The sequence below is a fragment of the Paramisgurnus dabryanus genome, chromosome 15 (assembly GCF_030506205.2).
Source record: "Paramisgurnus dabryanus chromosome 15, PD_genome_1.1, whole genome shotgun sequence".
Lineage (NCBI taxonomy): Eukaryota > Metazoa > Chordata > Actinopteri > Cypriniformes > Cobitidae > Paramisgurnus > Paramisgurnus dabryanus.
The window spans coordinates 7630569-7645002 of NC_133351.1; the positions used below are offsets into that span (position 1 = coordinate 7630569).

Here is a 14434-nt window from a genome sequence, read left to right on the forward strand (position 1 = left end):
TTTTGCGTCCTCCTTCGAGTTTCTTCTCTACCGTGGTGCAAATTCGAGGAGGAAAGCAGGATCGACAATGAAAACAAAACGAAACGTAAGACGGAGTTTCATGCGCTATGCGCATGCGTCCCCTGTGTTTAGTTACTGGAGCGCGCACGTCTCTCACAAGGATCGTAATGGCAGTGATTGACAAGCCAGAGGGCCAATCGCTGATGCGATGACCGCATGAGCAATTGGCTGATGTTTTTAAGGCCCTATCTTGTGCACAGATGACGTATATTAATATTATTACTTTCAGTGCAGCTATTAAATAGTCTTTTATCATTTAGTAAAGACAGTTTCAAGTAATATTGCAAAAATGTATAAAACAAACATCCTCTTTTGCACCTTTAACGTTGTACATTACATTATCAGGCTCACAGCATTTCAGACATAGGTCATGAAAATTCAGTGGTAACACTTTACTTAAAGGGGTGTTCATAAGACTGACGTGACACCTTCATAATCATGACATGACACGTGTCATGAACATGAAGGAGATTGTATGCATGTTTATGACAACTGTCATTAAGTGTTATTTGTTCAATTATGTCATTTTTAATGCAAAGATGACATTGTTTGTGATGTCTTTGTTTTGACAACTTGATATCAAACCATACATCATAACTTGTCATGACAACTTGACATTACCAAGACAACATAACGGACCACTTTTTACCAGTGATACAAATTGAATTTGTCATTAAAATGTAATTAAGTGTTAATACTCCGTCAAATACTTTTATAACAGCGTCATGAATATTCTTCAGTTCATAATGTTTTTTTTAAGTTTCCTCCATGTGTTTAAGAAATAAAAATCAATCATTCAATAATAATAATTATAATTCAAATTGATAAAATTATATTTTATTGCATTTGGAGACCGATTTAACTAAAATTAAATGAAAACAGTACAATATTGGGTTAAGCCATGCAGCGTTGGGTCCATATCGCTGGAAAAATTAAATCTATTAAATGTTTTATTAAATTTCAGAACCCTCTGTGCATATGAGGAAGAACAAGTTCTGTTAGTTGTCAGTTTTTTATGTATTGTGCACATACATAAAATTAAGTATAATCTTTTTGACATTTCTGTTGCATTTTGTTAAGGTATTTTAAGTTATTTGACAGAGTATTAACACTTAATGACATTCAAATGACAGTTTAATGTAATGTTAACCCATAAAGCTAGGTAGTCTCTTCAGTTTGATAATTATTTTGCTATGTAATGTTTATGACAGATTTGTGACAAGTTATGATGTATTGGTTTATGTCAAGTTGTCATAACAAAGACATCTTAAACAATGTCATCTTTGCATTAAAGGGATAGTTCGGCCAAAAACGATATTAAACCCATGACTTACTCACCCCCAAGCTGTCCGAGTTGCATATGTCCATCGTTTTTCAGACAAACACATTTTCGGATATTTTAGAAAATATTTTAGATCTTTCAGTTGATTAAATGTAATGTTACGGGGTCCACCCATAGTCCACGACCTTCAAGTCCAAAAAAAAGTGCGTCCATCCTTCACAAATTAAATCCAAACGGCTCCAGGATGATAAACAAAGGTCTTCTGAGGGTAATCCGCGCGGTGTTGTTGTAGAAATATCCATATTTAAAACTTTATTAACGAAAATAAATACCTTCCGGTAGTGCCGCCATCTTAGACTCCTCTGTATTCAGGAGAGAGTATTAGCGTAGTGTACGCACTTTTCTTAGTGACGTATGACAAATTCGGAGGGCGGGGGCACAGAGCAGCACCAGAGTAACCTCCGTAGGCTGCGTAAGCTCTCATCCTGAGTGCGGACGCGACTAAGATGGCGGCGCTACCGGAAGGTAGTTAATTACGTTAATAAAACTTTAAATATGGATATTTCTACAACAACACCGCACGGATTACCCTCAGAAGACCTGTGTTTATCATCCTGGAGCCGTTTGGATTTAATTTGTGAAGGATGGACGCCCTTTTTTTGGACTTGAAGGTCGTGGACCCCGTAACATTACATTTAATTAACTGAAAGATCTAAAATATTTTCTAAAATATCCGAAAATGTGTTTGTCTGAAAAACGATGGACATATGCAACTCGGACAGCTTGGGGGTGAGTAAATCATGGGTTTAATATCGTTTTTGGCCGAACTATCCCTTTAATAAAGACATAATTGAACGAAAGATACTTAATGACAGTTAAACGTGCATAAAATCTCCTTCATGTTTATGACACATGTCATGTCAGTCCTATGCACAGTAAACTGTTACCAATTCAGCTTTTTGGTCAGTGAAAGTCAAAGAAAAGTCAGGGAATTTTACATTTGGCTTAGATGGGGAACCCTGACAAATATAACTATTTACATATATGGCTGGTTTTGTGGTCCAGAGTCACAATTAAGAGCGTTTTCTGACAAACCTACCTAACCATACATACCTAACAACTTCCTGTATGTCCTTCTTTTCACAGAAAGCAAATGGTAAGTGGGGCAAGACCGTTTTTGAATACAGGACCCAGAAAACAGCACGGTTACCTATTATGGATATTGCACCTGTGGACATTGGAGGTCGAGATCAGGAGTTTGGCATTGACATCGGGCCTGTTTGCTTCTTATAAATCAAGGAGTAGCATTGATGCATTGAAGAAAATCCTCAGACTTTTAAAGTGACTGCTGACAAGATCAGCCTTGTACATACCGAGCATTGGACTTTTCTGGCCCCGTAGTGAGATATTTATTGTGCCTTCCAAGAAAACAACAGCTCAACAAGGTTAATACAGATTTGATCCCTTACAATCCATCAACTGCTGTTTAAAATTGTGATGGCCATTGCTTCAAAGTAACAGTAATGATGCTACACACTGTACCAACATTATAGATGTTATTAAAAACATTGGATTTGCCTGTTTTTGTTAAAGTATGTCGTTTTATTTTTACAAACAAACATGGTGCTATAGAGGAAGTTTGTAGTGTTTTACCCTGGTACATCCACATTGTAATTTTGAATAGCTGACAATTAAAGATGAATTTGTTTATTCATAAGTGCAAGCTACCTCGTTACTACAAACTGGCAAAAGCTGACGACAGACTTGCTGTACATGAATACTGATAAGGAGCTGTATGAATTGTATTTCACCCATGAAAACGTACGAAGCAGGGTAAGGAAATGCAAATAAACGTCCATCTCAGACTCCAATTATTAAAAGGTGCATGTGTTTCTCTTCATCAATACAAAAATATAAAACCAGTGCAGGTGAAATGTTATACAGATTGCTTTATCTAAAAATGGCCCATTTATAATGTTAGTTTTTATCCTTAACGCTTTAAGGCACAATGTAGTGAAATGCAGGTGCAGGTACAAATACATTTTCTTTAGTTAAAAGTCTTTGGGTTGTCATATTTTCCAAAGCATGCAGGGATACCCATCATTCTTACACTTTTTGTTTGATTATTATTTTTATCTGATTAGCATTTATCATTTTAAAGCCATTGGCTTAAAGCTAATCTCATGTATTTGCTTTGCAAATTAAACATGCCTATTATCATTTTTATTGAATCAATCGAATCAAACTATATTTCCTTTACCTTTCCTCTTTTTCTTGACTTTCAAAGATGCTTACAGTATGTTTCTTATCGTGCTTATTAAGCATGAATATACTTTATACATAATAACCATGCACCATTGATAGATTTGCTGCTTTGGACACATTTTAAAAACATTTGTAAGATATTGCTTTGCTTCGTTATAATCTCTATATGTTGCAGACTAAAGTTGTTGACAACAAACGCTGGTTAACAAGAGTGATTTATTTATGAACTGTCAGGATGTGTGCACTAAACATTTTTTAAGTGGTTTTTGCTTTAAAATAATGAAAAATGTCAGGGATAATATTATTTAAATCATTTTTGGCTTTTTTGTTTAAGATATAGATACCATGTAAAATGATAACGGTAAAATGTGACCCTGCATGTGAGAACCACGCATCCTTCAAACATCGAATTCTGAGACAACAATCATCAAAGTATAATTTTTTAGTTATGGTTTTCACGTTGATTTAAATATTTGACATGACCTTACTATTTAGGATCATTTAATGTAGAAAAACACAGTTTTTTAGCTGGGTTTTCACAGGCATGGTCACAAATCACTGCATAGAGACTCAGATTACGGAGTACAGGTATACTGCTGTCTATACACGGTTTTGTAATTACAGCCGCATGAGTATATTCTTTACACAAGTGTGCTTTTATGAATCTTATCTTTTATGTTATAAAATTCTGCTTTGTATAAATGTAACCCAGACAATTACTACAACTATTGCACTGACTGAAAAATCTTTGTGCAGTAAAGGGAAAAACTTTTGTTCAACAATCAAAGAATGGACAAAAGTATCTTACCAGCGCAATGAAATGAATGAATGCTTTAAGACGTGGTGCTTTTAAAGGGATAGTTCAGCCAAAAATGAAATTACCCCATGATTTACTCTCCCTAAAGCTATCCTTAATGTGTATGTGAATATCTTTTTTCAGCCGAACACAATTGGAGTTATATTATAAATGTTCTGGCTGCTCCAAGCTTTATAATAAAAGTAAATGGTGCTTCTGATTTGGAGCTCTTCATCCTTCACAGAAGTAATCCACACAACTCCAGTGGGTTAAGAGCAATCGATGCGATTTTGTAAAAAAAATATCAAAACTACAAACTTAAATAACTAGCTTGCGGTAACGTGCGACACACCTTTACTAGAGAGTGTTGTCATTATCATCTATACATCTTGTATGCTACATCCTATGTATTTTTTCTACAAAATCACATCATTTGGCCTTTATTTATCCACTGGAGGGGTGTGGATTACTTCTATGAAGGTGGAGGACTTTTTGGGGGCTTTAAATCAAAAGCACCATTCACTTCCATTATAAAGCTTGGAACAGCCAGGAGATTTTCTAATATAACTTTGATTGTGTTTGTATGAAAAAAGATAATCACATACATTGAGTAAATCATGGGGCATTAGTTTTATTTTTGGCTGAACTATTCCTTTTAAGTAAGATGTTTTCAATACACAGAAAAGTAGTCTAAATTATTGAGACTCATGCAGTGCACTTTCTATAGCCAAATAACGTTTTATAATTTGAATAATAAACAGTTTATAAAAAATATCTTATAATAAAATGTATTTTACACATACACATAAAACATTTAAATTGCTATGGATGTAGAAAAAGTTAGAATTTGTTTTTTTAATACTTAAGTACATCAACTTCTTTAAAATTGTACTTGCAATTAATTATTTATCTACCAACATTACAGCATGTGTGTAAAGATTTGTTAAAGATAAAAAACCTAACAATTGTTTGTGCAAGATGAAGGTAAAAGTTTATAAAAAAATGTATATTATAAAAACATTACACGTGAAATCTGTACCGTTTTTTTTTAATGGCTACAACAGCAAAGGCTGAAATAATGCTTACAAAGTGAATTTACAATAATACATTGACACTGCTCCTCCAAAGTGCTTCCTTGTGCAAGAGTATACTAAAATATATAATATAAAATTAAACTGCAATACAAGGACATGTTAATGTGGAAATAGTCCAATCCTGCAATTTATGGCACTGCTGCTCGGTTAAAAAATACTGCAATCCATTACGATAAACAAAAACAATATCTTCATTTTACTTGTCTTGTTTTTTTTTTTTTAATACAAAAGGAGCGAGTTTACTATCCCCTATAGTGTTACGTATAGTAATGCATTACGTGTTAAAAATATATATACAAAATAATGTATAGGGAACTATCGCTATCAAGAAAACGTTATGAGTTGTTGCGCGACATTATACAGCCGTGATCTCCAATACAGATTATTTCTTTAAAAAAAATGCTGTTTGTATGTGTAGTTTGATAACACGTATGCAATTTAACATACACGATTTTCTACATCCTTCATTGCCTGTACAAGCAAGGAGTGTTAAAACAACATTACGGTTTCAGTTCTTAGAAAAATAGTCATCTACTGCTTCGGATTTCAAGACTTTTCGTAAACCAAGTTTAAATGCATAAGAAAAAATTAAAACATTGACATCGACTGTAAACCCGAGTTTGGCACTTTCATACAAATGGTTTAACATGAATGTGATCAACATCTCCTCCTGGCATCAGCAGCGACCATCTAGTGGATCAAGGGAAAAGACAGCGCCCTCTACTGTTAGTCCCATTTTGAACCCCTCCTGAAAAACAAACAAAAATGAGCACTATTAGTATCTGGTTACTTTTATTACACAATCTTTATGTTTTACTATTGTCAAAGAATTTGAAACACCCTCTCTCAATAAAAAAAACAAAGTAAAGGAAGGTAAGGTAAAGTAAAAACGGTTTTGTTTTATACAATTTTGGATCAAATGATAAACAGGCACACATGAGGGGATGATTTTGAAGGGTCTTTACCAAAGTTAGTTAAAAACTGCTTTTTACTTAACTAAATCGAGGCTGCATGTGCTCTTAATAATTTAACATTGGAGACACTTCAAACGTTTAGGGATGCCAAAATAGACCTAAGAGATTCTGTATGAAAAAAACAAATTGTTGTAAAATACAAACCATCTCTGCCGCTGCAAGCAGTAAAAGAGCAAAAAGAAAAGGAAGGTTGTTAGTTGAAAAGCACAAACTGGCAAATCATATAAATGTTTCATGTAACGGGCAAACGCAGCCGATCCCTTGGAAGCTTTCAATGCTTAGTAATACAACCAAATAACAAAATATAACATCCTCTCATGCGATTTAGTTATGATGCATCCACCACAAGTAAATGTTTTAATCACAAATATGAAAGTTTAAAATAAAGTTGTGCACAGATTAAAATAACACCTAGATTAGTTGAACACTTACTGGTGCAAACCACCCATAATTAAATATAGCGCTTACACTGGTTCCTAAACTGACTGCAGCGGTGCCTACCGTCAGCTCCATTAGCTGCTCATATACACCAGTCCATTTGCTAATAATTCACAGACATGCAGTCACCTGCATCTCATCCAGCTTGGACTGAATGTCTGGGGGAAAATCAGCTGCCCCGCAGGTGAAGGGGTCGAACGGTTCTGCACCGAAAAGATCTTTCCCTGAAGAAGAAAAGGCCACTTTGAGTAACATAACATTGGCGACATGACATCCTGAGAAACTGATATTGTATTAAACAATATCAACAAAAAAGGTTGTTGTGAAAAAAGGTTATTTAGACTATATAAAGGTTAGAAAGAAATGGTTCTTCAAGGATCAAAAAAGGTACTCCAATTAAAGGTCAAAGTTCACTGCCAGGCGATATATTTTCTTTAACAGAATTCACCTTTTAAAGCCTACAGCGAACGGTCGGTTTGGACTACAGCCGTTTACTTCCTGCTTTAATGACGTCAATAGAACAGTTTTTTGACTAAACTCCGCCCACAGGAATACGCCAGTCAGTCGCCAGCTAAGCTAACAGCAAGCTAAGCTGCTATCGAATCACAACACACTAAACAATATATATTGTTATTGGCTATAGCCAATGAGAGCGAGCAAGCTTCAACCAACTATTGCGTGTATTTGAAGAGTTTGGTTCCAAAACCAGATAACTCAAAAGATAATTTTTTTGTCAAAATATGTTTATTATAATGTTATCATCTTTTAATTTTGTTTTATTGTGCTGCTTAGCTGTATTTTTACGAAGGCCTCAAATCAATACAAACCAACTGCAGTTTGATTGATATTAAAGGAATATTCCATTTTCTTAAAAGAAAAATCCAGATAATTTACTCACCACCATGTCATCCAAAATGTTGATGTCTTTTTTTGTTCAGTTGAGAAGAAATTATGTTTTTTGAGGAAAACATTGCAGGATTTTTCTCATTTTAATGGACTTTAATAGTCACCAACAATTAACACTTAAATCAACACGTAACAGTTTTTTTCAACAGAGTTTCAAAGGACTATAAACGATCCCAAACGAGGCATAAGGGTCTTATCTAACAAAACGATTGTCATTTTTGAAAATAAAAATGACAAATATACACTTTTAAAGTACAACTTCTCGTCTGAATCCGGTCCAGCGTGACCTAACGTAAATGCGTAGTGACGTAGGGAGGTCACGTGTTACATATATAAAACGCACATTTGCGGACCATTGTAAACAATAAACTGACACAAAGACATTAATTAGTATCATTCCACATACAACAACGTAGGAACGGTCCTCGTTCTCAACACTTGTAAACACTAGGGCGGAGTTTTACGTTCGTCCTCTGTGACCTCTTGACGTCATGGTGCATCACGACCGGATCTACATGACGAGAAGTTGTGCTTTAAAAGTGTATATTTGTTATTTTTATTGTCAATAATGACAATCGTTTCGCTAGATAAGACCCTTATGCCTCGTTTGGGATCATTTATAGTCCTTTGAAACTCCGTTGAAAAAAACTGTTACGTGTTGATTTAAGTGTTAAATGTTGGTGTCTATTAAAGTCCATTAAAATGAGAAAAATCCTGCAATGTTTTTCTCAAAAAACATAATTTCTTCTCGACTGAACAAAGAAAGACATCAACATTTTGAATGACATAGTGGTGAGTAAATTATCTGGATTTTTCTTTTAAGAAAATTGAATATTCCTTTAACTGGAATTTACAATCAAACAACACGATTTTTGAAAAATGTTAAAAACTGAGTAATTATAATTCAGTAATTTATCAATGAAACAAGACAGCCACAAACTGTGGCAACAGCATGACTGCTTTTATAATGTTTTATGCAGAAACTATTACAACATTTATCTCAAATCACACATTTGATCTTGCGTTTCTGTGAAATCGTCACTACATTCATCACATGTGTCGTCTTGCTGTCTGGTCGAATCACCTTGTGTGTGCGTTACTAGGATTGTTTTGTTTAAAATGTCTTCAAACTGTCCTTTTGTCTCTGGTTTCACATAGATTTAAATTTTGTTAAGATTAGGGCTGTTGAAAATAATAATTTTACAATGCATCGCGATACAAGTTTGGTTCCAAAACCAAATAAATCCATTTTGATTAATTTCGGTAAAAATTTATTTTCTATACAAAGAAATATTATTTTATCTATTTTAAACTTTCACATAGCATCTTTAAGTTATAATAACATAAAAAATTCTAAACCATAATTTGATTTTCAAAGATTTATTATAAAAATTGATTATTTTTTCAGCAAAATGTGTTTTTTTTTTTCAAAAAAGCTAAACAATCTATCGAATCAATATATAAATGTGCATTCATCTTTTCCATGTTATATTCATTTATTTGATTAGTGGTATACACGGATTAAAAAATAAACAATAAATGACATTAATCAAAACACTTTGTCATATTAAGATCACTGTCATTGTTGCTATCATCCTTGAGACGTCATCGCTGAACTTTTTTGACAGCGATCAGCTGTAAAATATTTTGGTCCTGCTGCTCGATATTTGATGACTTCAAGTAAAATAATGGAAAGTTTTTCATAAGATCCCCTGGGTTCAATGTGTTAGCATGACAGAAGCATCATGCTGTCTAAGAACAAGCAACAGCCAACATTTTTCCGTCGCCTGAGTGGCTTACGTTTCTTCCCCGCCAAAGAAAACCTGATACCATATTGATTTTGGTGGTAACTAATAAAAAAAAACATTTATATCATTTTGAAACCAAACTCTTCAAATAATCAACTATTTAAAAAAGCAGTGCTCGTGTGCATCTCTCTCTCTCCATGCTTGCACGCAGGAGACTGTAGCTGGGTTTCTATCCAAACGTGAAGAAAATCTTTTAAAACTTAACAAAAAGAAAACTAAACAAATGCGAATAAGGTGCGAATCGACCTCTAGTTAAGATTTGAAAATCTTCCAGTGTTTCCCAGGCCTAAAACAGTCATTGCATATTAAGGTGAATGCAAAGACAAACGAAACAGACAATGCATTGGCGATTTGGGAAAAAGAAATTCTGATTGGTCAATCACAGCTTACTTTTGAATAATGGCTCCTTCACTTTACTAGTTTCACACCTCTAATGACGTCTCTTACGTTCTCATGTCAAAAAATCAAACTCAAATAAATAAATATGTCCATATAATTATTTCAGTAAGCAGCTGGATAATAAGCGGTATAATGTAAAGTCATTATGGCAAATTGAGCCCTTCAGAACAATACGGGATCTCTCCGCCTCGCATCACGACCCTGATCACCCTGTCGTGTTTGTATTCCCGATAATGACCGGCTGACTGTGCTTTACCCCTTATTTAACTGTGACAGCCAACGACTGAACCCATGGGTCATCATTCATTATACAGCCCACAGATGTTAATAACCACAATATACGAAAGCAAAAGTTATATAATGTGCATTCCTACACAATCTAATCTTATAGCCTCAGGCATAAACATTTTACAACCTTAGGTGCAGGAAAAACAAAAGAAACTTACTCATCTCTGTAGGTCTGGCTGGAGGTGGAGGAGGCGAGCCATTACTCGCTGGTAATGGAACCAGAGGGGTCATTGGAGAAAATGGAACCATGTCGAATACGTCGGTGGGCGTCTTTGAGGACAGGCTGTTTCCCTGCAAATACGGATAATTTGAAACATTCATCAGTATTCTGGGGAATAGCCAATTTAAACAAATCCATTTTCATCTGTTATATCAGTTTAGTAGTGCTATTGTGCATACTAAAAAAAACTGTACATATTTTTGTGTTTTTATCATTATATTTCTAAGTCATCAGACCAACTAAAAGTTAATGTAGCTGCAGGTATTTGCATATCCTGAAGAAAATACCAGTGCTTGCAAGGCAGCAAAAGAAAAGTGTTAAAGTGCACCTATTTCATTGCTAAAAAACAACGTTATTTTGTGTATTTGGTATAATGCAATGTGTTTGCTTGGTTTATGGTTAAAAAAACACATTATTTTCCACATATCGTACATTTTTGTAGCTCCAGATATACTGCTTTCCTCAAACGCATTGATTTTGCACAAAAAGCCAGGAATGTGACACTCCGTGCCATGCTTGAAAGATTCGGTCACAATGCAATGCTGACAGGTTTTAATTTACAGGCTGTGAGTCCAAGCGGGAGAAATTATGATAATGTCGGTCATATGGCAAAAAATTATTTTTTTAATGTATTTCAAAATATACAAAAAAGGCACAAAAAAATATATTTGCAAAAATATATTTTGGAATATGTTTACAAAAATAGATATATTTTTTGGCCATTTTTTGTATATTTTGAGATATATTTTAAATATGAATTCATTTTAAAGCATTAAAAATATACTTGGCCCTCCATATATTTCAATCCAAGGATATATATTCACGTCGCATTGGAAGAAAAACTTTTACGAACCTGTAAACATAACAGTTTAAAAAAAGGTTAAAATTAAATATGATCTGATTGGCCAGCTAATCTGTATGTTGTGATTGGCCTGAATACCTCTGACATCAGCAGGAAATGTGACGCTCCTTACCATATTTGAAAGATTCGGTCACAATGCAATGCTAACAGGAGTTAATTTACAGGCTGTGAGTCAAAGTGGGAGGAATTATGATAATGTCATCCATATGGCAAAAATATATTTTAAATATATTTTAAATGTATTTCAAAATATACAAAAAAAATTCAAAAATATATATTTGCTGAAATATATTTTGGAATATGTTTACAAAAATATATTTTTCACAGATTTTTTTTGGACATTTTTTTGCATATTTGGAAATATATTTAAAAATAAACTAATTTTAAAGCATTAAAAATGCATTTGGCCCTCCATATTAATCCAAGGAAATATATTTACGTCGCATTGGAAGAAAAACTTCTACGAACCTGTAAATATAACAGTTTAAATTAAATATGATATGATTGGCCAGCTAACCTGTACGTTGTGGCCTGAATACCTCTGACATCAGCCAGAAATGTGATGCTTACCATGTTTGAAAGCTTCGGTCACAGTGCAATGCTGACAGGGGTTAACTTACAGGCTGTGAGTCCAATCGGGAGAAATTATGTTAATGTCGCCCAAACGGCAAAAAACTATTTTTTTAAATATATTTCAAAATATACAAAAAAATGGCCCAAAAATATATTTTCTGAAATACGTTTTAGAATATATGTACAAAAAAATATTATTCACCAATATATTTTTGGCCATTTTTTGTATATTTTGAAATGTATTTTAAAAATAAATTCATTTTAAAGCATTAAAAAAGTATATTTTGCCCTCCATATATTTTAATCCAAGGAAATATATTCACGTCGTATTGGAAGAAAAACTTTCTTTATGTTACGAACCTATAAACATAACAGTTTTAAAAGGGTTAAAACTAAATAAAATTTTAACTTCAAAAAATACTTTATAAAATTTACTTGTATTTAGCATACATTTTAAATATTTTTTGGCAAAAAAAAAATGCCATATGGGATGTAAAATAAGAAATGTATTGAAATACATTTTGAAATATATGTTGATATATGAAGGTTAAAACTAAATACATTTCCAAATCCAAAAATATATTCAATTGAGCATATGTTTATAGCATATATTTAAAATATATTTTTGGCCAGAGAAATTTATTTTTTTGCCGTATGGGCGGTCTTGTCTACGTCAACAGGCCCAGGAAGTAAACTGTTTCTACGCCGTAGCTATGGCGTTGGCTATCTGTAGCCTGTGCCTAGCTCTGCGTAACAGCGCGTCAGATCTACGTGGACCGCAAGCGCTGTGATTGGTCCACCAGAACCCCTCCCGTCAGGTTAAAAAAACTGCGTCATAGGTATTTCCATTTGCGACGGTGAAAACAAAGATGAGCCAAGTTGAGGAGTGATTTAACTCAAATTGCAACAAAAGTCGCTGTTTATTTACTTCCATCATTGCTGGTTTTATCAAATCATACACAACAAGTTGCTGTTTCTTCTTCGTTTCTGGGTGAACTTGCCATGCTGCTTCTTCTCTGACGGTCGCGCTGCTACCGTGATTACACGCATGGATACTGCCTACCAGCGGTTTGCGTGTGTGTTTGCATGTCGACGTGGACGACGACGCAAAAGTATAAATGAAAACCGACGCAGAACCTACGCCGTCGCGGCTACGCCGTAGGACCTACGCACAACTATAACGAGCCGTTAAGGCTGAAAAGTTTGTATAGAGACCAACATCAATTGTTCAGCAGTTCAGTCTGAATCCCAGAGGTTAAGGTTAAAGGTTCAGAAACAAACCCCACCAGAAAATCAATAGAGTGCTGCCTTGCAAGCCCTGTAATAAATCTATGACCTCTTAAAATGTGAGTGCAATACCACTAAATCACAAACAATCAAGTCTACAAAAAGAAGATAAGTAAAAAGAGAAGTGCTTAACAGAAGAGCGAGGAACACTGACTCCAGTGGGAGGCTCTATATGAGTCGTTTTAGCAGGTGGAGGTGTCAGAAGACCGGCAGAAAGGTTAGAGTCGGGCGAGCTCATTGGCGTTAGTGTGACAGAAGAGATTTCGAGACAAGAGTAAGACGTCACGTTGTGACACCAGAACAGAGATGAAGGTCTCTGAAGCATATAGGCCTCATTAGAAGAGTTAATATGAAGAAGCTGTGAAAAGATCAGGACAATAAAGTTTGCAGTATTTTAGCTTTCTTCCTTTAAACTGGTAAAGCTAACAGCTCGAGACGGTTCATGGGTGATTCTCGCGAAATTAGTCTTATGAGGTGTCATGAAACATTTTGATAAAAAGAGTAAATGCTATCAAAATAAGTAGCATACAGTCACAAACATCTCTTTATGTACTATTTTGCACATGATTTCAAATGACATCATACAAATCAATTTTGTCGTTTTTTCCTAATTTAAGGGGAAATTTTTCATTACCGCAACGTGTCCATGACCGGATTTGGGTTCTTTGACATGGAAATATTTATAATTTAAAAATCTAAAAAATAAAAAGCTTCAGTGCATGTTATACGATAAACATTTACAGTAAATAAATATGTGATATTTGGTGATCATTGGTAAATGTAGAGACAATAATAAGGAATATAAATGTGTCCAAGACCAAGTTTCTCATCCTCGCAACAATTTTCAATCATTGTTTAAGCCCTCAATGAACTAACATTTTCAAAAAACAATTTTTGGAATGGACATAATTGAATGTGAAACTCAAGATGGCGACCAGCTAAGCAGTTCTTATTTTTTCTTTCCAGATAAAAGTTGAAATTTTGTTTGTCGTAGTACCTAGAAAACTTTTTAGTTCTTATTACCGAAACATGAGTTTGTAAATGCATATATTTTATGTAATTTCATGTTGCGGTAATGATAATTTTTGATAATGATAATCTAAAAAATGTAAATAAATCTGAAGGAAATATTTTTGAAATCCTCTAAAAATAATGGTTAAAGTAAGTTCAGACCTTAATCTT

The 14434-nt window shown here is 34.1% G+C and overlaps 2 protein-coding genes across 13 annotated transcripts in view; one reads left to right on the forward strand and one right to left on the reverse strand.

Annotated features, from left to right (window-relative positions):
• col5a2a (collagen, type V, alpha 2a) overlaps positions 1-3059 on the forward strand; it is a 41518-nt gene extending 38459 nt beyond the window's left edge. Inside the window, exon 54 of the mRNA XM_065252172.2 lies at positions 2489-3059. Coding sequence (XP_065108244.1) covers positions 2489-2635 — 147 coding nt within the window. The 3' untranslated portion in view covers positions 2636-3059. The remainder of the gene's footprint in view (positions 1-2488) is intronic.
• A 2832-nt stretch (positions 3060-5891) lies between these two features.
• The window catches only part of gulp1a (GULP PTB domain containing engulfment adaptor 1a), a 95391-nt gene continuing 86848 nt past the window's right edge, over positions 5892-14434 (reverse strand). For 5 of the 12 annotated variants that reach the window (XM_065252176.2, XM_065252174.2, XM_065252180.2 and 2 more), the window contains 4 exons: positions 13386-13610; positions 10469-10601; positions 7039-7133; positions 5892-6245 (listed from right to left, as the gene is read on the reverse strand). In XM_065252176.2, the coding sequence (XP_065108248.1) occupies positions 6174-6245; positions 7039-7133; positions 10469-10601; positions 13386-13610 (525 nt within the window). In that variant the 3' untranslated portion in view covers positions 5892-6173. Of the gene's footprint in view, positions 6246-6615; positions 6627-6972; positions 7134-10468; positions 10602-13385; positions 13611-14434 lie in introns of all 12 variants that reach the window. The other 7 variants (XM_065252181.2, XM_065252183.2, XM_065252184.2 and 4 more) reach the window with 5 other exon arrangements.